Source organism: Alternaria burnsii (assembly GCF_013036055.1).
Source record: "Alternaria burnsii strain CBS107.38 chromosome Unknown 750, whole genome shotgun sequence".
Lineage (NCBI taxonomy): Eukaryota > Fungi > Ascomycota > Dothideomycetes > Pleosporales > Pleosporaceae > Alternaria > Alternaria burnsii.
This window is the reverse complement of record NW_024066108.1, coordinates 2,798,869-2,819,950: the sequence shown is the minus strand read 5'-3', so window position 1 is coordinate 2,819,950 and position 21,082 is coordinate 2,798,869. Positions and strand designations below refer to the sequence as shown.

The 21,082-nt window shown below is 51.6% G+C and overlaps 9 protein-coding genes across 9 annotated transcripts; 3 read left to right on the top strand and 6 right to left on the bottom strand.

Annotated features, from left to right (window-relative positions):
• Positions 1-413: 413 nt before the first annotated feature.
• Positions 414-1,199, bottom strand: GT037_002387 (uncharacterized protein; the record flags this gene model as incomplete). The annotated part of the gene is made up of 1 exon (XM_038927434.1): positions 414-1,199. One exon carries the CDS (start codon positions 1,197-1,199, stop codon positions 414-416), a length of 786 nt encoding a protein of 261 aa, XP_038790726.1.
• Positions 1,200-2,176: 977 nt separating this feature from the next.
• GT037_002386 (mitochondrial import receptor subunit tom22) lies at positions 2,177-2,764 on the top strand (the record flags this gene model as incomplete). Its single annotated transcript, XM_038927433.1, has 3 exons — positions 2,177-2,264; positions 2,354-2,643; positions 2,705-2,764. The coding sequence occupies 3 exons, from the start codon at positions 2,177-2,179 to the stop codon at positions 2,762-2,764; spliced, it is 438 nt and encodes a 145-aa protein (XP_038790725.1).
• Positions 2,765-3,320: 556 nt separating this feature from the next.
• Positions 3,321-4,522, bottom strand: GT037_002385 (mitochondrial import receptor subunit tom40; the record flags this gene model as incomplete). Its single annotated transcript, XM_038927432.1, has 3 exons — positions 3,321-3,431; positions 3,482-4,126; positions 4,175-4,522. 3 exons carry the CDS (start codon positions 4,520-4,522, stop codon positions 3,321-3,323), a joined length of 1,104 nt encoding a protein of 367 aa, XP_038790724.1.
• A 609-nt stretch (positions 4,523-5,131) lies between these two features.
• Positions 5,132-6,769, top strand: GT037_002384 (6-phosphofructo-2-kinase fructose--biphosphatase 3; the record flags this gene model as incomplete). Its single annotated transcript, XM_038927431.1, has 2 exons — positions 5,132-6,493; positions 6,542-6,769. 2 exons carry the CDS (start codon positions 5,132-5,134, stop codon positions 6,767-6,769), a joined length of 1,590 nt encoding a protein of 529 aa, XP_038790723.1.
• Positions 6,770-7,425: 656 nt separating this feature from the next.
• On the bottom strand, positions 7,426-9,282 carry GT037_002383 (uncharacterized protein; the record flags this gene model as incomplete). Its single annotated transcript, XM_038927430.1, has 3 exons — positions 7,426-8,489; positions 8,541-8,807; positions 8,856-9,282. 3 exons carry the CDS (start codon positions 9,280-9,282, stop codon positions 7,426-7,428), a joined length of 1,758 nt encoding a protein of 585 aa, XP_038790722.1.
• Positions 9,283-10,124: 842 nt separating this feature from the next.
• On the top strand, positions 10,125-11,324 carry GT037_002382 (uncharacterized protein; the record flags this gene model as incomplete). Its single annotated transcript, XM_038927429.1, has 1 exon — positions 10,125-11,324. The coding sequence occupies one exon, from the start codon at positions 10,125-10,127 to the stop codon at positions 11,322-11,324; it is 1,200 nt and encodes a 399-aa protein (XP_038790721.1).
• A 654-nt stretch (positions 11,325-11,978) lies between these two features.
• Positions 11,979-15,599, bottom strand: GT037_002381 (pgap1-like protein; the record flags this gene model as incomplete). The annotated part of the gene is made up of 3 exons (XM_038927428.1): positions 11,979-12,357; positions 12,943-14,270; positions 14,916-15,599. 3 exons carry the CDS (start codon positions 15,597-15,599, stop codon positions 11,979-11,981), a joined length of 2,391 nt encoding a protein of 796 aa, XP_038790720.1.
• Positions 15,600-17,130: 1,531 nt separating this feature from the next.
• GT037_002380 (alcohol dehydrogenase) lies at positions 17,131-18,232 on the bottom strand (the record flags this gene model as incomplete). The annotated part of the gene is made up of 2 exons (XM_038927427.1): positions 17,131-17,780; positions 17,851-18,232. 2 exons carry the CDS (start codon positions 18,230-18,232, stop codon positions 17,131-17,133), a joined length of 1,032 nt encoding a protein of 343 aa, XP_038790719.1.
• Positions 18,233-18,929: 697 nt separating this feature from the next.
• Positions 18,930-20,618, bottom strand: GT037_002379 (peptidyl-prolyl cis-trans isomerase cyp8; the record flags this gene model as incomplete). The annotated part of the gene is made up of 1 exon (XM_038927426.1): positions 18,930-20,618. The coding sequence occupies one exon, from the start codon at positions 20,616-20,618 to the stop codon at positions 18,930-18,932; it is 1,689 nt and encodes a 562-aa protein (XP_038790718.1).
• Positions 20,619-21,082: the final 464 nt, after the last annotated feature.

Below are 21,082 nucleotides of genomic sequence, written 5' to 3'. Positions count from 1 at the left end.
TTTCAAGTAAGATACGTGATGAGTATGTATTAACTACTGCAACCAGAGATGTTCGCTGTCAGGTGCTCGGTGCGCTGGCGAGTCATCCAATCTCCACACGACCTCCACTCGCGATGTCATTCATCCGTAAGCCAAAAAAAAAACTTGGAGGAAAAAGTCCAAAAACATACAACAGCGGGGATTCGCTAGTGGTCACCCACCTAACTACTAATCCGCCGGTACACTGCTTGTATATGGCTGAGCGGACGGGAAGCCTAATTTTCAGTGTCCTATGGTCGTATGTGGAAACAACGCCGGAAAAGGATGTATGTATATCGCAAACAGCTGATACGAGTCATCTGGAGCAGAAGAACATGATCCACACGATAGAGAGAACGCGAGAGATTCTCGATCGGTGTAGAAAGAGACACCCTCTAACGCTTCAAAAACAGAGGAACAGCAGCCGCTCCCACCACACCAAAGATGGCTAGCCATCGCAGCAAGCCCTTGGTCACCATTCTCTTCGCCAGCCTATCGATGGCTTCCCCGTCGTTGATTCTTGGGAACGGGATATTCTGCGGAACCTCTTTGCCAAGTACCTTACAGAGAGGCTCCCAACCGTCCTTAACATTGAAGAAGACTAGCCTATCCTCCGGCACGACTCTCTTCAAGTAAGCAATGTGCTTTTCGTAAGTTTCGGCTGTGACTGGTTCCCCACGACCATACAGGTAGATCCATTGATCTCTTAGGCCATCAATGAAGTCGACGAAGTAACGCATGCCTGGGACAGGGAAGAGTACAAAGCGTAGAAACCACATCGTAGATGCGTTCTGCACCACTTCCATGCTCTTTATCCACGCGTTTGGATCTCGAATTGTGCAGATTACCATCGCATCCGGGTACGCCTCGAGCAACTCTTCGACCAGCCCGCTGAATGGTGCATCGGTGACTGCGGCATAGCCATTTAAGCGCTGCTTCAGCAAATCGTGAATGATCGTTTTGTCCGAGGGCGACTTTGGTGGAAAGTGCGAGAGGAGCTTGATCAGGGATTTGATTTCGATTTCGGGTCCCAGAGTGGCCTGCGTACCACCATGATAGACAGGCCCGTTTAGTAGGATGCGCAACGCTTCGCTGAATGAGGCAGTGCCCGTGCGGGAGAGGCCAGCGCCGATGACTTTGAAATCGGTCCCTGGCTTGGGGGTGGAGGGTTGGTTGCCCATTGTTGATGATGGACTGAGGTCTTCTTTACAGGAACTACGTTAATACGGTCGCGAAGGTGAGCTGACCTTGTAGATTTATATGCGTAAGCGTGCATCCATAATAATATATGAGGTTAAAGCGGGGAAATGTCAGACGGTCGTTTGGTTCGCACTAGTTCCTGGCTGCAGTCATCGGCGCCGTTTCTAGGGCGTACTGAGCCACTGTAAATGCACCTCCTTGTTACTTAGTCTCTTAACGACATGCTGTTTACTACACTTGTGCATCGTAAATTGTGCTGCCAAGCGAACATGGTACATACAATAGTTTAGGTCGCGATATTATTAGTTCAAGGTGTGCAGGTCGCTTGACCTATTCTTTATATTCAGGTAGTGAAGGCTAGGTCCAAGTTTCGAATACGGAATCTCGTTTCGATCTCTAGTATAATATGTATGGGGGTTATTCTGTCCATGTTGTCGTCGTTTCTGAGCGAAGACTCTAGTCTTGGTGTGGAAGCTCTTGCAGTAATTCAGTCAGGCGAACCACTGTGAATCGGATAGAACAACCATTTAATCAGTTTTACAGGCAAGGCATGCACAGACAGCGCTCTCATAGAAACAGCCAATTCAATATCCCTCCAACTCTTTCCCTAAACAGACTCCGTTCATGTGTGTTAGATTCGACCTATCGCTTGTCTCACAGAAGCAAGACGGATCGGAATTGAGTATAGGCGAGCACGAAAATGTTCAGAGATTTGACTACGAGGAGTTGGTGCAAAGGTAGTGAAGGGTGCAGGTGTCATGGTCCAAGATCGGTGGGAAGCACGTGCGGCGGCGCTAGTGGCCCTTATGTCATCACATATTGTGCTAACTTTTTGATAGTAGGGTTATCATCGTCACAAGCAGCTCGAGGCCCAACACCACCAACCTACACCAACGCTCGATCGTCGCTGAATTCCATATACACACCAAATCAATCGCACGCTCGGATAACCGCCAAAATGGTCAAGCTCGAAGAGGTCATGGATGAGGAGTTTGTGCGCGAGCAGGAGGGCCCGCATGACGACGATGAGTGGGACACCGACTCTGGTACGACACCACAAACCGCTATCACGGGGCTTCTGGCGCATAGAAGAGACCGTTTCGAAGACACTTTAATACTAATTGTAATGCTATAGAGTCAGACACATCCTCGATCCACTCCGTACAGCCAGACGAATCCCTCTACGAGCGCATTCTCGCCTTACAAGACATGATCCCTGCCAGCACACGCCGTTCCGTCTCTTCAAAAGCAAACACAATCTCTTCGTGGTTCAAGAGCGGCCTGAACATGGGTGGCAAGACTCTCTGGGTAGTGAGCACAAGTGCGCTGCTTCTGGGTGTGCCGTGGGCATTGGCATACAGCGAGGAGCAGATGATCGTCGAGCAGGAGAGAGCTGAGCTGCAGGCACAGAGGGCGCAGAACGAGGTACGTAGAAACCTGACTTGCTAGACTTGCGCTGTTCAACCTTATGCTAACTCTTTGACAGTTCATGGCTCCCGGTGCGCCGACACCTGGTCAGCCGACAGGCGCGAAGCCTGCTTTGTAGACGACAAAAACTTCGATTTGGCGTTTCGACTGATAGTTGCTCGACCCTGACCATTGAGCTCTTCACACCTGTTTTACTAGGATGGCGGTGCATGGAACGGGGCTGTACCTGTACATAAACGGCGAGATTCTTACGCCGTAACGATCTGTACTATATTTCTCGACTCCACGATAATGTATTGCGTCACATGTTCAACTCGCTAAAAGCAACCCGCTTCATCTTTTTACATATCATTTTTAACGCCCATGGGCTATGCTACTATATGTACAAATGCATCGTCTCGTCTCGTGTCGACTTGCAAACATCTGGCGGCGGAGATGCTTCGCCAAATTCCGGTCTACCAAAGCTCGTATTCCATCAGATGTCAACGTTACACCTTTTACGTTCATAAATCACTCCAGCTGCGCACACGCAGTACCGTCAATCCGCAGATAGTGGAGACCAGGAAAGCGGGGACGCTGGGATTGCAGACGACGCTCGCCCCAAGAAAGGTGGTAATACAGCAAAGAGAAGAGTCATGGTATTATAGTCGATACATGGATGTGTGGAGAGGCGTTTAGAAGGGGATCGAGCCGGCTGACATTGCGACGCCCTGTTGTTCTTGCTGTTCCATGACTGCCTCGTCGGCGGCTTCTATCGCAACGGCCAGACCAAGCTTAGCGGCATTCTGTGCTACCGTCAGTATTGATAGTCAGATTTGAATTCTACAAAACTTACCGCTTTGTGGTCGATTTCACCTGAGAAGGTCACACGGATTGGCGGCGCAATCATCTTCTCCAACAAGCACGACACCTTGCCCTGGTTGTCTATTTGTGCTCTGTATGATGACTGACGGAAGTCGTACTTGGCACCGATAGTTACGTTACCCTCCTTCTGCGGTCCAGCCATAGGCCCTCCAGGGCCAATTCCAGCAAATGCGAGGTTGCAGTTGATGCCAGTCTCAACCTTGTCTGTAAGTCTGCGCCAGTATGAAGCCTCCAATACACCACGGTCGGGGATGATCTGACCACATGCCATCCAGTCGACAGCCCGGTAGCGTGCCGCGTACGAGACATTCAGCTCTGGGGGGTATGCCATAGCCGGGCGGGTCCAGAAAGCGTCGATGCCGAGCGAAAGCTTTGGTGTAACAGCCTGTAGATAGCTGGCCATGAGCATACCAGTAATGCCACCGTCGAGTAAGGACGGGTTGACAGCCTTCAGCGAAGCAGAGAAGTCGGCGCCAGTGTAGTCGTTCTCGAGCGAAACCATGTTGCCTTGCGATGTGAGCTGAACAGCGGTCTTGGTGACAAACGCCGACGTCCAGCGCCAGTTGAAGCGACCGGAGAAGGCAAGCTCGTTATCTAGGTTTCCTTGCATGAATACCTAGAAAAGTCAGCAAACGGAAGGCTGCCGACGATCTGAGCAACGAACCCTTGGTGATCCATAGAGAACCATGTATGAGTATGGCGGCATAACCTGCGATCCCATGGACAACGAGTGTGCAACCTGGAATAGCGGGGCGGCGCTGAAGGCCTTGGTGAGCTCGGCGCGAAGACCTGAGAAGCTGGAGTTGTTCAGGAAGACATCACGCTGGACTTCCCTCGCAATGTTCTCGACTGTGCCCGGGTTGCTGAGACCCAATGCTTCTCTCCGCTCTTGGAATGCATCGTATACGTTTAGAAATTGTGCGAATGGACCGGTGTTGGCGGCGCGAGGTCGTGATAGGATATCGGCGACAGCTTGTTCCTGCGCTGGGTTGAACTGCAGCGGGGTGGCCATGGTGAATATGTACGCCGAGTCAAACTAGGAGCTCCCAAAAGATGTGGGAGAGCTTGCACAGGATGGGATGGAAATGGCAGCGAACGGTTGGAGGGCGATGTTGGGTCGCATTCGCTAGCATGACGATATCGAACAGAAATTCTAAAGCCGTCACGTGATGTAACCCAATGACGCTAGAGCTTATCAGATCTCTAGCATCCAAGACATGCCGCCCGTTGATATCATGGTTGCTTTTGTGACCCTTGACTACGAAATCCCGCAAAGTGCTGCCTGACTATCCCCAGACCTATCTGCGACGCTGTTTCGTGGAAGTTGCTGCACTTGACTGTTACGGGTTGTCGCACCTTGTTTGCTGACATCTCTCGGCAAACGCTATCAACGCCGGAACCTTGGAACTGTGACCTTGAACCGAACGCAACTCTACTTCATTGACATCCGACCATTTCTCTTCCTGTGCGCTTTGCACTTCTTCTCTTTCCGTCAATTGATCATCTCGACCTGACGATTTTACAATCATGGATACCCTACTGTGAGTACCATGACCCCACTTCCAGCAGCAATGTGAAAGTACCAACGCTGCACACCTTCTGAATAGAACATTCACTCAAGATGACTAGTACTGCAGAGATATACGCAAACTCACCCCGCTTCCGGCGGCGGTCGAGTACTTTCGTCGACGCAATCCACGATCTACCTACCAAAGAGGAAATGGCCCCCGCCCAACTCTATAGTACAGAATCAGGCCGCCTTTTCCATTCCGGTCGAATAGTCATCGCCACCTGCGGACTGCCAGCTCGGGGAAAGACACACACATCTGTTGCCTTAGCCCGCTACCTGCGATGGCTGGGTGTCAAGACGCACGTGTTTCATCTTGGCGATTACCGTCGTGCTACACTAGGCCCGGAAAACGATGTGCCCGACGATTACTTCTTCCTCAATGCATCGCCACAATCTGTTTTGCTACGCAATAAGATCTTGAAAAAGTGCCGTGAAGACATCTATCACTTCCTGGAAAACGACAAGGGCCAAGTGGCCATCTACGACGCTGTAAATGCCATTAGCCAAGGTCGCAGATCATTGGCCAAAGAATTTGCCAAGAATGGAATCCAGACAGTCTTCATCGAATCACATTGTACCGATGAGCGCATCATCCAAGAGAACGTCCGTCGTGTCAAGATTTCTTCACCGGATTATCAAGGATGGAAGGACGAGGATGCTGTCCACGACTATCTGGCACGTATCAATGCACGGATACCACACTTCGAGACCATGGAGGAGCCTGATTTACATTGGATCAAGATGATCAACGCTGGCGAGAGAGTGGTAGTGAACAACTGCGCATTCGGATATCTCTCGCAAAGAATAGTCTTCTATCTACTCAATCTCCACATTAAGTCACGGCAAACATACTTTGCTCGAGCCGGGACCACGCGAGAGGAAGATTCTTACAAAGCAGATGCAAGCCTCTCACCAGAAGGTCATGAATACGCTAAGAAGATGAGTGAGGTGCTCCTGAAGTACCGCGAAGAGGAGAAGCAGAAACTGATTGAGTCGGGAGCAACCGATGCCTCCTTGAAGCCACTGACAATCTGGACTTCCACACGTCGAAGGACTGTCCAAACGTCAGAGGTTCTGGCTTCCATGGGCTACCGGGTTAGGCAGCGATCGCAAATGAGCCAGATGAATCCTGGTGTATGCGAGAAAATGTCAGAGGCCAAGATCCGCGAAGAATTCCCTGATGAAGTTACCAAGCACGAAGCAGACCCTTACCACCATCGGTATCCGCGCGCAGAGTCGTATCACGACCTTGCCGTACGCATGGAACCCATCATTCTAGAACTTGAGCGTGAAGAGAATGACCTTCTCATCATCGCTCATGAGTCTGTCCTTCGTGTACTTTACGGGTACCTGATGGCATGTAATGCGGCCGACATACCCAAGCTCGAGTTTCCTCGCGATGAGATCATTGAGGTGATCTTTATCCAAAATTCTTTTTTTCCATACACTAACATCATCTAGATCATACCCTCATCCTACAACAACGTGGCAAAACGCATCAAGATTCCTGATCTACCTGAATCGATGGTTCCCGGAAGCCCCGAAGATATCAAGATCCCCGTCCCCCCCAGTGGCGCTGTAAGTCCACTATCTGGAATGGGTACTCCTCAAGCCGGTTCCGGCACTGCGACACCCCAACATGGCATCCAACCTCTGAATCTGAAGTCGCATATTAATCCTTCTTCCTGAGCAGGTGTGGTATCGATGCCGGTACGGTGCTACATTCGACAATGAGCGAGCAAGCCAACAGACGAACTTTGACCCGATTTGAGGTTTGAGGAACCAGTATCTCAACATTGTGGGATGTTAAAGGCAGCAAATGGGCTTGTGGACAAGAGGTCAGGTTTTTGGCATGGATACATCAATAGGGCACTTGTCTGGGCGTTGGGGTGCGGCGTGTTGAAAACCATCTTTATCCTACACTATAGCTTCTTGACCTGTCATTCGATATCCATATGAAAACGAACCTGCAAACCTGCTTTAAACCACTATGCTTCTTGTCATTATGCAAATGCGAGTAAATCCTGAAATTGCTATTGGATGACTCAGTAATGAATGCTGTCTTAATACCCAGCTCATGACGACCTACGATCTCTTGTTCGTCTCCATGGTCATATATAAGCTTCGAGTTCTACGGATAGCGACGATACAGACTCAGCAGCAACATCGTTCAGTCGTCCACCGTTCCCCCATCAAGGCCATATTCAAGAAGCCTCCAACGATATTCCAAGGAGCTCGGACTTCTCTGCCAGCCCAGGTGAGCCACATCGCTTACTTATCGCCTAGGTAGCGCTCCCCGATATAGTGTCAGTTCAGACGGGATCAGGGACGGTTTCAGTGATAGCTTACTCATTTCCCCATCCCTTGTCGATAGCCCACTGCCATCCACCCCAACCATCATGATCGCGGGGACGTACTCGGAACGGCTCACCCTCTCGCACACTAGGACAATTCCAGCGATCGCCTAGTCCAATGCCATGAAACTGCATACCGTACCGACTCCCGTCTGTCTGACCGGGTGTAAGAGGGCGCTCGTCGCAGGGCAGCTCAGGTAGATCGAGGTCGAAGATGTCGGGAAGAATAGCGAGGAGGCACTCCATCTCTGCGTCAATTTCGTGAATGTCAGCGTATGTGGGAGGATAGTGGCCTGCGAAGATGTCGAAGGGAGGTGAAGGAGATGGGGCAGGAGGAGAAAATCTCAAAGCAAGGGGATGGGAAGGCTCTCCGAACTGCAGCATGTACTGTGACATAGACGATGCAGCGGGAGGAGACCAATGCTCCGGCGCGCCATTCTGCGTGAGCGGAGCGTTGCGAGCGAAAACACTACGTCTGGGTGAACTGCCGAGTTTCTGCCTGTAAACTTCTGCTGGGGTGGGCCAAACCATAATGTCTTCTGCATGGACCTGCCTTGTTGATGGCATATCCATTATGTAGCTGGGTAGGGAACCTGCAGACTCGGGCTGATACGGTGGACGCCGGGGTATGAAGTTCGCATCATCGGGGTATATATCGGCATCTGAAGGCTCGGGACCTTGATCGGTGCGCTTGACACGGGGAAGTGCTCTTGGACGGTAATGCCTAGACGGTCCACGTATGTGGCCATGGTATTGCGCATGGTTGACGGAATTGAGGTCGCTAATTCTTCGCAGTTGTCTGAGTCCTGCAGGACCGGTGGGTGTTTGCCGAACTGGGGACTCCGTAGCCACTGGGTTGACTGAGCTATGCTCCTCTGCGAAGACCCTCCGAGGGCGTTCTCCAGTAAAGCCAGGAGGTGGAGACACTAGTCTCGTAGGTTGACGCTCAACACCTGCACGTTCTACCGAATACATATCACGACCATCGCCCTTGAGGCCCCGAGGCGTGTTAACGACGTCGTCTAAGAGTACACTCTTGCCGTCCATATATTGGGCTAAGGCGTTAGCGGTCAACGGCTTGTCCAGCGCCCGCCCTATGAGCTTACCAAAGAGATCTTGAGGCAAAACTTCAGAGCCGCGTGACTTGTGAGAGCGGGTTGGTGAGTCCACGTTGGTAACTCTCTTCTGGATGCTGGGTAGACCAAGTCCCGCACTCAGCTCGTCGACGCCTGGGGCGTTCGAGTCTGAACGGTGTCGCCGCGTAAAGAAGGGGCTATTTGCAGCGTATGCCATGGCAAAGTTCGAGGATTCCTCGGAAAAATTGCTGCGAAAGTCTGCACTAGGTTGATCCTGATTCAAAGCGAGATGGTGATCTATTAGGTTAGGATCAGATCTTGGTATTGTGATGGTGCTGGTCTCACATCGTAGCATTTCTTGCAAAGAGTTCAGTGGCATATCCTTCTGATTCGGTAACTTCCTCGGCATCCGTACAGCGTTGACCTCTTCGTAGCCTTGATAATTCGGTCGCATGTCTCTAGCAGGGCGAAAAGGCGAGTCTTCTGCACACAAGTCAGTCTTATGTGGTGAGTAAGACGCGGTCGAAGACTTGCCGTCGAACGTATCTGACATCTTTGCTTTCTGTCGCGGACTGGTGGGAGGAGTTGGTCCTGAAGGCCCAGTGAACATGCTAGTCTCGGCGGTCGTCGGACTGAAAGTTGGTGCCTCTGGATTGAAAGAGCCAGACCTCCGAGATATTTGTGGCTGGTTCTGCTCCATGTCGCGCTTTTTGACAGAGTTGCTGTCAATGGAGCGTTGCTGTAGGGACGTAAGATAGCTGCGCATGAGCATAATCCTTATACCTATCTACGACAGTGAATGCGGCAGTGACCTGCGATTTCAATCGCCCGTCACCTTCGTTTATGAGCGCAGCCTGTCGTCAAACTGAGTTTGAAGTCTCACTGTTAACAATGATATGGTAGTAGGATTCTTGCAATGAGCGACCGAGTCAAGATGTGCGTACGCTGTTGCGCATATCCAGAGAAGTCGGTGTTGGCGATATCATCGCAGCAAGCAGCCAAGACTATCATTCATTGATCTCACAGTTCCAGTATGATGCTGTACAAGTGAAGGTGAATGCAAAGCGACATACTAGCGTGGCTAGCGCTCGCTGCGAAAGCAAAAGTAGCCTCCATACCGTACAATGACAACGGTACATGGTGAAGGCTATAGTCTGGGTGGCGAAGCATGTTTCTAGCTTCCCATGTCAGCTGCAACATTTCCACGTCGGCTTCCGCGCTTTTATGATGTCTAAGACCCCCACGAAGTCAGTCAGCAGTGCGGGTGTTAAAGGAGCTAAGTAGTGCACGGACAAGCTCCATAACTGCTCGCGTGTGACTTTTGGGACAGCGGGCCAATCAGAGGAGAGGGCGATGACGCCCTGACGCGCCTCATTCAATGGGCTGGAGTGTAACTTACATTTAAAACCTCGCACCACACACCCCTTCGCGCCTGTTGCATTCATACTACGAGCCTTTCTTCACAGTTCGACAGCTCTCTGCTCACATTCCCCAGTTCCTCGCTAATCCGTGGTTCACCACAGCAAGCGACCCTATCTTTTTCCGCAACCATAATGCACACTAGTTCCACCAGTATAAATCGACAAATACATCAGCCAGACCACAGCCTTCAGTATGCCGATGATGCTCAGTCCCGACACGTTGCTGTTCTCAACTAGCAGGAAACGGCCGTTTACTCCCTCACCATATGGTCACCAGACTAGGATCGCCACTCAATGTCATCATGAAATTCACCCCTCCAACCCACCACATACCCCTAGGTGTCCCAAGTGCACTATTTCCCTAGCCAGAGGAAAGTCCGACGTCGCACTGAAGGAGCTGGTAGCCGAGGGTGGATTGAGGCCTCTAGAGCACATGCGCAACCGGCGGTGGAACTTAGCAAGAATAGGGTATCTGATAGCGAAACAGCGGCTTGAGAGGACCCGCCTGACCGATCAGTTACGCTGGGAACGTGAGCGGGCGTGGGATGAGGCTCATCAACGGTTCGACACCCACAATGTCCAGGCAGCAGTCCTGTCCCCAAACCCTTCTTTGTGCCCAGCTTGTGACTCTTTGGTGGCGTCCTACCCGACAACAATGCCTGAGGCTCAAATCGCCCAATATGTAGCTTGGTGGGAGAAATCAGGCGCTCTTGCCAACTCGCACGCACCTGTGCATGTGCATAGGCATCGGACACCATTACGCTCGCGCAAGCAGAATTCTATCCATATGCAAGTCAAAAGAGAAAACTCGAAACTGCGCCAGATAATCCAGACCGTGCGCAGGTCCGTACAAGAAAACAAAGAGCTCCAGCTAGCCTGGGAAATCCGGCAAAAGAACGAGGCAGCAATACGTCGTAAGCACGGTTTGGGCGATTGCTACATAGCCGCCAATTTCTGGAAAGAGCCAATATCCGGCTGTTTTAGTCGACGTGCCCATCAGAACCAAAAGGACCAGATCCGTATGGCAGAGCGACGCGCACGCGGTGGCACCGCGCGACCCAGACTACCACGCAGCTCACTGTCCTACTCGGAGACAACGGAAGACTTGAATGTCGAACCAGGCTTTGAGCAAACACTGAAACAGAAAGAAGACAGAGAAGAATGGGAGCGTTTGGTCAAGAAGGCTGCAGGAGAAATTGGGTACCTTTACTTTATTGGTGGTGGTTTTGGTGTCGATCGCTTGGCGATGTGGCGAGAGGAGTTTGACAAAAGTAATCCGTATCTCGTGGAGAGAAACGAACCTCCCCATTCACAAATAGTACGCGGTGAAGACGTTCAGGGGGACTGGGACGATGAGATGGACGTGGATGAGATGGATGTTGATGGTGCCTAGGAGGATGATACATTGTATCCTTTATGTACCGCTTAGATTGGTGACTGTTGTCTAAGTCAAACCACTATACAGTCAAACTTCAAGACAAAGAAAGGTTTAAGGGATATAAGGACTACTTTACCCATAGATAGAGTATTACAACTCATCTTAATACACTTCAGTTAGTCAATTATTTAACAGTGACCGTGTAGTTGTACAAGACGCAAAGCGCCTTAGTCTTGAAATATCGGTGTTGGTACAGTCTCCTTAGTACGCGGTAGGATGCCGTGCGAATGGCAATCGGGCGACCCGACATGGCCCATGGGGCAATCGTGGTCAAGGCTTTAGTTGGCTCACTCGAGCGAGCCTGGACTACGCCTCAATGCGTGGGTGACACCAAGACAAGAGATGAACGGATGGCGCACAAAGCGTTGAGTATGCCAATGCGGCTGGAAAAGCTTGTCCAGCGCTAGCCTATCCGAGCTTACAACCTGTCGATCAAGCATGGTGGCGAGATCACTGTGTGGCATATGGAACCCAACGCACAAGTATACCGTGCACTCCGCACTATGACCAACTACATCCATTGCACTTTGTAGTATGCGGGACCTTATCTACCTACGGTATCATATCATAATGCGACTGTATACAGCATACATGCACTTATGGTGTAGCTCAAGAAGCACGAGCTCTTTCATCTGCTGCCTCCACGCTCTCGTCATGACCAGGCAACTCATGTACACGGCCAATACCTTGAATCTCCGTAGTGCCTACTTCGTGGGAATTTTCTACAGTCTCCAGTTCTGACCTTTCCTTGTTCATTGCCTCGTGCGTACTTGTAGCTGCATCAAGTTCAATTCTCTCCTTTTCCATGGCTTCAGCCCAAGGTTTGTGATCACCGTGTAATTCTGCTTTATCGTAGGTATTGCCTCCCATCGAGACCTTGCGTCGAAAAGGCCCCAAGCGCTTTTTCCAGGCGATGATGAAAAACAATGCTGAAAGGGCTGCGATACCTGCACCCACACCTATTCCAGCATATGCAGCTAAAGAGGGGCTTTTAGAATTGTTCGGTGGTGGAATTTGAGGTGGATCCGAGGTTTGAGGCATGGAAGATAATAAAGTTATTGGTACGATATACGCAGAGCAGCCATCGGGATATGCTTGACTAAGGCTGAAATTCAGGCGCTCGTAGTCCACCGTAGTGTATGTTTCCTGCAGAATTGTTCGACCCAGCATATATTGCTCCGGGCTAGAAGCTCTTTTCAATAAAAAGTAGTACGTGGAAGTGTTTATAAACGGGAACGTGAGCCTAAGATCGAACGCCGAATATGAAAGAGTATATTATTGATTTTATTGATTTCGGGCGGCCAATGGCCGCCGGCCACTATACTTGGGTACTTTACACACGAATGATATCACGAATTTGGCAAGCCCTCGCCTTCTTGCGGTCACGAACGGCTGAGGCGATGGTTTCGGCCCGATAATATGAAAGAGTATAATTTCTTGATGAATCTCCATCTGTGAGAGAGAATCGTACCTCAGGACTCTCACTTAGCAGTCTTGCATGCGTGGTAACGTGGCGCAAACATGTATTCATTGTTCCATGTACAAGGGTATGTAGACTCACAAAGATTCCCACTACAGCTCCCTCCTCTTCCTCGCCTCGTCCTCCCCTTCAGCAACCTCGCCAGTTCTCTTCAAATCCACAAACTCGCCCTCTTCCTCCAAAGCATCTACATCGCCCTTAGCCTTGGCCTTCTCTAGTTCTTCTGCTTCCCTCTTGTCAGCCTCCTTCTGCATCTGCTCATCTACTTCTTGTCTTTCTACAATCTCTGCTTCTTCACCAACCTCCCCAGTCAACGGTCCCTCGCTCTCCTCGTACCAATCTGTGGATTCTGTCCACTCGATAATCTTCTCCTTGGCCGTCTCGCTGAGAGTATAGTAACCGGGGTTGTTGCGAGGCTCGAACATTGAAGTGTGCGCCCAAGTCTCTGCCGTGGCCTTGTCGTTTACAGCAGGCATGAAGAAGTTCTTCAGAGGCCCTTTGGGTAGGTTGCAGAAAGTGCGGTCTTTTCCGGCGACTTTGCCAGTCCAGCCGTGTTCTTTGTTCTCGCTGTTGATGGCATGGCCAAGAGTGGTGTACATGTTACAGAAGCCAAGGTCCTGGCTTGTAGTGAGCTTTGCAATCTTGTCGAGTCGCTTTCGCATCTCTTCAGGGCGGGCAAGGACTCCGACGAATTCCAGATGTGATGTAGCCCATGTGACGCCCTGAGTTATCTGGTCTTTCTTCATATATGCCGCCGCGCCGCCTGCTGCTATGGCACCTGCTGCACCGGCGAACATGGCTACTTTGCCGTAACGCTGCCACATGGGTGCTGCTGCTGCGTCTCCAGTAGATGAGGGTGCTGGGAGCAGCTTGCTCGTATCGACAGCACTGGATGCAGTGTCCTTGCCGCCCCATCCAAAAGCGCCTGCAAGACTGTTGTATGCCGAATATGCCGAACTTGCTGTGTTCCAATGCTTCTCGGCGCCATGAGCCACTACGCCGGGTGCTATACCGAGGTATGGTGTGTCGAAGGCGAGAATGCCCTGTATGTACGGGAACATGAGCATCGAATGGTCGGCAAGCGATGCCGTGGAGCCAGTTTGCGAGTTGGACTGCGAATGTATCGGCTGTTCGGCGAGGATGGAGAGGAGCGTCTCAGCCGCAACGATGCCGCCCATGGAATGGCCTACGAGTATCGTGCGCACAGAAGGGTCAACTGTGGGCGAAGGGGTCGAGTTGGCGACCTCGAGGTCTATGACCTTGTTCTGCAGCCATTCTTTGAAGCGTCCGACACACTCGTGTAAGTCGCCTCGCGTCTCGAACTGGGGGTACGTGATGGTGAGGACGGTGACTTTGGGCAGCGCATGCTGGAGGAGCGCCTTCACGTGGCTTGGAAATGTCCGGAATGTCTCATCTCCGCCCTGTACTCAATGTTAGCATAGCACTCGTCCTCCAGGTCAAATAGCGACGTGTTGCATTGCCCATAGCTGGACCTGAGACACGCAGACACGACCCTGGCCATGACGTAATGCGCCTGTCGCGCGCAAGACACAACACACCTTGAAGCCGTGGATGAAACACAGCAATAACGTCTTCCTCATGGTCCTTGACTGTGCTCCTGCATGGTGGGGCCAAGTTAGTCCAAGGCCGACGATAAGTCTACTCGCGGCGGGAAGGCGATTACGTCTGGGGTGCAGCTACCTTCGCTTACCTTGCAGGGGGTGGTGGGGGGTAGACTGGCCGGAAGGTTCCATTACCGCAGACCACAACGCATGACGCTAATTTGATAAGATTGAAGGAAGACCGGTGGTCGAGAGGTTGAGTAATGGCATTCTGTGACACGCTCAACTGGTCGTCACTCTTCTCCGTCGCTCCGACAATGCGGGTATAGTACAAAAATTCAAAAGTTCCAACGCCATATCGTGAGCCGTCTCGGCAATGCATCAATATCAGAAAAAGGAAAAAAGATTGCCGCGCGGCTATGAACTTGCAAGCAACGCGACCACTATCCCGCATAGACTCGCTATCGATATCTCCAAAGTTCTGAGCTGTGATGAAGCACCCACAGCAACGACGTCAAACGGCGAACCACCACCCGAGTCAGCGTTCGATAGTTGCGCATTGGGTGCCTGTGTCGCCTGCGCAGTGTCTGTGGGCGGGATGACTGAAGCCGTGAATGTTCCCGTAGCGTTCGGATCCAGGACCAAGCCACCCGTTGATGAACTCGAACTTGTCGTTTGTGCTGAGCTCGTCGGTTCCTCGTCTCCGTCTTCCGCGTCCGTGTTTGAACTCGATGAGGTTGATGTTGCTTGGATGGCTGAATTTGTGAAGCTTGTAGTGGTCAAGACCGCCTGGGTGCTCGTCGCTTGCTCCGATGTCTTCGTATCTGTCTTTCCCGCACTCTCACTCGAAATCGTTGTAATTGTAACTCCCGGACAAAGGCTCTGAATACCCAGTCCGTTCTGGAAGACCCCGATGATGCTCAGCTCGCCCGCATCGACGTTCGCACACTTGTCCTTGACGCTCTCTGCGATCGCCGACAGGCCCCGCACACAGGCAGCGGAACAGGTTGCGCCCGATTTGAAGTCGTCGGCTACGCATCCAGAGATGGAACTGGTGTAGACATCGTTGCAGGATTTTGGCAGGTTGTCAATCCGCGGAATAAAGGATGCAAGCGAGACTGTTGTAGCCGACGATGTTGACGCGAGAACGAGCGCCAGCAAGGCTGCACGTAATGATGATGAACCCATCGCGAGTGGTGTGTAAGTATTTGGAAGTTGGGTTGGGTGGACCCGTAGGTCTCGAATGGAGACAGGAACGTGGCCCAGGAAAGCCCCAAGTGCCAGTCTTCAATGCTTGTCCACGAAGCTTGGATGCCCTCGTGGAAAAATGTCTTCCGGATGTGCTGAGACGACTGGTGTTTGGGTTGGCGGTATGACGTTGGTCAGACAGCGGGATCTGTTTGCGTCGTGTGAAATATCGAGTTATGCTGCCTGCCGACTGCGCTGGAAATTCTTTCACTGTGATGTCCCGCTGACTGTGCGTTGCCGTAGACAACCAAATTCCAAAGCTCTTGCTGTCAACCTTCCCAGAGCGTTGGTGGTGCGCGCCCACTTGGCATGCAATTCAATGTCGAGGGAAATGTTTCGACACAATGGTGTAACCACGCCGCGTAGATGGGCCAATAACCTCTTTGTCTATACCAGCACTACCCGGAACAGCTGCTATAAGGAACGTGAGTGATGCAATGCACAAACGAGGGAACGACTGTTGTTTCTTCCTGGCGCCAGGCCTGCAAAAGAACGACTTGGAGAACTACTCCGAAACGAAAACTGATGGGATAACAAAGCGCACAGCGTTAAGAAAGGAAACGTTGTGCAAAAGGAAAGGGAGGAGAAAAGAGGAGAGCCGTGATCTTCGTGATATTCAGTCACTCAACAACCAAATTCAGGCAGAGTTGGCACCTGCTGCGGGACCCGCCACATCTTAAGGTAGATCTACAAGGACACCCGTCCTATCCGCTTCCAAAGAATCCCTACCTTGCCTTGCCTCATCATAGCCTAAGCGGGTAGCCACGAGACCAGCAGTCCCTTGTACAGCTATGTGAGTGTCGCAAGTGGCCGATATTGAGTTTTCTGAAACAACGGGGTTAGTGCCGTCTCTGCGTTGTAGCCGCCCATTCGCTGAGCGAGACAGCGCAGGCGTTACATGTCACGACCGCGCTTCAGATGCAGGTACCCGGAGCAGAACAGGAGACGTTGGTGAGAGGTGTGTGTCGCGCGTGTACTCAATTGAGCTGCTTGAGCGGCTGCGTGTCGAGTGGCGGGCGGGCGAGGCGCGAACCACTGTGGCATGAGGCCGGACGGTTATGGCGGCTGCATGTCTGTGGCGCGAGACTGCCCAGGTGCGTTCGCACGTGGAGCACAAGTGCCTAGAACAGAAAAGCTACAGAGATGCGGACTTGGCTTCCTTGGGATGTACGTATGACGGTTTGACGTGTGTGTGATGGAAATAGCTTTCACTGGGCTACCTTGATGGCCGCTGTTCTGGCTTTTAACTGCCATCCTGCCGCTTCCTTGCACACAAACCTCCATGATCCCAGAACACCAAGAGTTTATGTATGCGGGGCATAGTGTAGTACAGTATCGCGCATGAACTGCAATTGTTTCATTGTTTTGTTAATTTCTTCAGCTATAGTTCTTCCCATTTTCAACCTTTCTTTGTCTGCGCCGTTGGCGCTTTGGCGTCCAAGCTGGACGCGCGCATTGCTTCTTGCTGATCCTACTCCATAACGATTACGCTTCTAAACCGCACCTTTCCACTTTCCATGTGTTGAACTGCATCTTCCACCTTGTCGAACGGGAATTTCTCAATCATACACTTCACACCCTGTTTCTCAGCGAAGTCAATTGCTTCTTCGCTATCCAGTGCGTGTCCTGATGGCCATCCATGGACCGATTTGCCCTTCATGATCAAGCTCACGGTGTTGACAGGTATGTCGCCTACAGGCGCGAGAACAAGCAATTTTCCCAAAGACCCTAGTCCTTCGACCAATGGCCCTATGATCTGCGGATTCGGTGCCGTAACAACGATAAGACTTGCGCCACCCATCTTTTGAAGTGCCTCGGCTGCGCTCTCTTTCGAAGTGTCAATATAGTCTGTTGCTCCGAGCTGGAAAGCAAAGTCCTTCTTGTTGTCCGAGGAGGATACAGCAACGGTACGGTAGCCCATTTTGCGAGAGTATTGTAGTGCAAGATGACCTAGGCCACCAAGCCCTTGTACGGCAACAGTGTCACCTTGTTGGATGTTCATCTTGCGTATGCCATTGAAAACTGTAACGCCAGCACAGAGTAGCGGAGCGTATTCGGCGGGGTTTGCATCGGCAGGAATACGCACTGCAGCCTCGCTGCGAAGGGTACAGTATTCGGCATCTAGTTTTGCATCATGTCAGTTCGTCGTCTTGAACCACACAGTATTCGCCAACAGAAGGTTCAAGCTTACATCCACCATCCCTACTAACCCCATTGACAAGCTCGTTCTCGCACATCTGGAACAGTCCCTTGTTGCATGCCTTACACGCACCGTCGTGTGCACCATGCCATCCTCCGCCCACTCGGTCTCCAACCTTCCACTTCTTTTCACCATCACCAACTGCCACTACCTTTCCAATGACTTCATGTCCTGGGATGCGAGGGAAGACGTTTTCACCCAGATGGCCCTGTTGGAGGAAGCTATCAGAGTGGCAGATGCCACAGGCAAGCACTTTGACCAGAACCTCGCCCGCCTTGGGTGCAGAGATGGGGACTTCTTTAATAGTCCATGGCGCACCGGCTTTCTCGATGACGACAGCACGACAGGAAGACGGGATATCAGATGAAGACATGATGTTGCTCCGTGTGCGTGCGGGTAGATGTAGGTGAGAAGGAGAACGTGGGGTTTCCTTCAATTCTAGTGCGAAGTTGCTTGGAATGCAGAATAGTCAAGTTGGCGCTCGTTCGTGATGTCAATGAGCTGAGGTAGGCGCGACCTAGCCCTCTTTATCAATACCTCCGTCATGCACCTATGCATACATCATCCTTATCACCGATCTGCTTCCCCGCAGCGACCAACAACCGGAATTGGAAACCATCTCGCAACGCTTGGTTCAACGCTCTGTGTATACAACTAGGGGCACAATCCAAATATGGCTACCCATGTCTCAGCCGTGTACAGCTCTCTGCTCACCATCAGGCCGAGTATCCCCACGATTAATAGTCTAAGTAAGTTGTTCTCTTGCGTGCCGATTGGAAGAAAGCGGTGCGCCTAATAGGACTTAGGCTAACGCCGACGGATTCAAGACTATCACACAAGTATACTCATACTATATGTGTGTAGTCAGCAAGTCGCGGCGGGTGTTTTCTGTGTATGCTGACGTAGCGCGGGGTTTAGCGGGATTTAGACACCTTCTGCAGTTGCTTAACAGCGAGACACATGCAATCGAATCTGGAACAGTCTGGATCACAAGTCAGACGGGTTGGGGGTATCATTTCCTAAGCTATCTAGCATCCAGTCTAGAACTCAAACATGGACTCGTGAACGCTTCACCAGGCATCAAAGTTACCGAAGCCACCTGTCTTGGCCTTCTTCTTGACAGGTGCTACGTCCTCGTCGTCGTCCACATAGCCGACTATCTCGTCAGCATCTTGTTCTTGCAATTCCTGTTTCGCGGCTTGCAGATATTTGCCAACACCGAGACCTTCTCCAGTACCATTGTCCACTGTACCATCTGCGCGTATACGTTTGCCTGTCCACGTAGTCTTGTCGTCGGCTGTGCCGCCTTGTCGTTTGATCTCTTCAGCCTCTAGTTCTTTGTTTTCCTTGTCCTTGCGCTCCTTCTGCCATTCTTCGAAGGGATCTACAAAGACTACCACATTGAGAATTTCAATGTCATCGACAGGCTTGTCCTTCTCGCCTACTTGGGCAATCTCCATGGACCGCAACGTTGTGTCCAAGCCACCCACTACTCGCGCGAAAATAGTATGTTTGCGGTCGAGATGTGGAACAGCGCGATACGTGATAAAGAACTGGCTTGTGTTGGTATTCTTGCCCTTGTTCGCCATGCTGAGTATACCTCTGGCGTTGTGCCTCTCCGGTCCTTCGAACTCGTCTTCAAAAGGCTTACCCCATATACTCTGTCCGCCTCTTCCAGTGCCTGTCGGGTCACCGCCTTGTATCATGAAGCCCTTGATATTCCTGTGAAAGATGGTGTGGCTGTAGTATCCCTTCTGTGCCAACTTGACAAAGTTCCATACCGCGCGTGGTGCGTATTCAGGGAGGAGTTCGACGTTAAGGTCGCCGAGTGAGGTGGATATCCGCGCATAGCCCTTGTTCTTTATGCGCTTTGGCTTGAGCATGTAGTCTTCGTCGGAGAGGAGGGCACGCTCGCCGGATGTATGCGGCGTGACGCCCGTCGAGGTAAAGGAGGCAGCAGCTTTGCCGGAAGTGTACACGGCGGCGTTGTATGCGGGTTTCTTAGGCTCTGTGGATGTCGATGCTGCTGTGCCATTCCTGGGTAAGTTGGCAAGCGCCTTGGATGTGGTTCCGCCTTGCTCCTTGGTCTTCCTGTTTTCACGCGCCTTGGCGACAGCCTCTTTCGCCTTGAGGATCTTGGCCGCGTTTCCCAGAGCTTCTTTGTTGACGCCGCCCTCGGCATCTGCCACTACTGTTTCTCCATCCTTGACATGCTTGTATGAGCTAAAGTCTCTTGACTCGATGCTTTGGGGGTCCTGGAGAGTTATGATGTCCTTTCGCGTGAACGGGTCGTCGCTGACCAGATCTTGCCAGTTCTTCGCCTTGATGTTCAATCTCTCGACCGTATCCCACGCAAAGACATTGCCGCTTTTCCTCAGCGCAACGATATGGGTGTTGTCTGTAAAGACCTTGTATGTGACGGGGTCTACGTATTCGCCGTCCTCGTTCTTGGTGAAGTTGAGCGTGATGAGGTCGGCGCGCTTCAATGGCGTTCCGTCGACGGGATTCGTATCGGGGTGTTTAGACAACCATGTGAGGATGTGGGTGAGATCGAAGATGGTGCCCGACCATGTGCATACGGGATCGGTGAAAGGCTGGAGCGAGACGGCGCAGTAGTTGAAGGGGAGGCGCTTGAAGGTCGACGACAGGCCGGCGGCGGAAGCTCGATTGGCGCTGTTTGCGCCGCGCGCGTTACCGAAGGCGTCCGACGATGACCACTCCGAGTGTGTGATGTACAACTTGTCGGTTCCTTTCCCCATGTTGGATATACGTAGCGCTGGAAGGTGTCGTTCAGTGGGTATTGCGTGAGGCGCAAAATGTCTGTAGAGGTGACGCGCCGGCGATCAACCACCCTAGCGCGGCTCCACATGACGATCCACTCCTACAGTACTTGTCTCAACGACTTTACCCGTGAACCTCACTCAACGCAAATTCTAGGTCCAAGGAGAAGCAGTATTAACCAGACTCGCTTAAATTCATCTATATACAAACTGAGATGCTCCCCTCCCAAATCGTCAAGGAACACCCCCCATCTTCCATCCATCTAATTACAGTATTTAAAACAACAGCTCAAGTAAATGAGTGTATGGTAGGTCAGTTATGTACAGAACTAAAGGAGCGGCATCAAACCCATCGCAAGGGATCCCAAGCCGAGCTCACTCTATTCATACTCTTTTGTTTCTCTTTCATCCCCGTGAATTGCCCAGCAAACCACAAGTTGTTC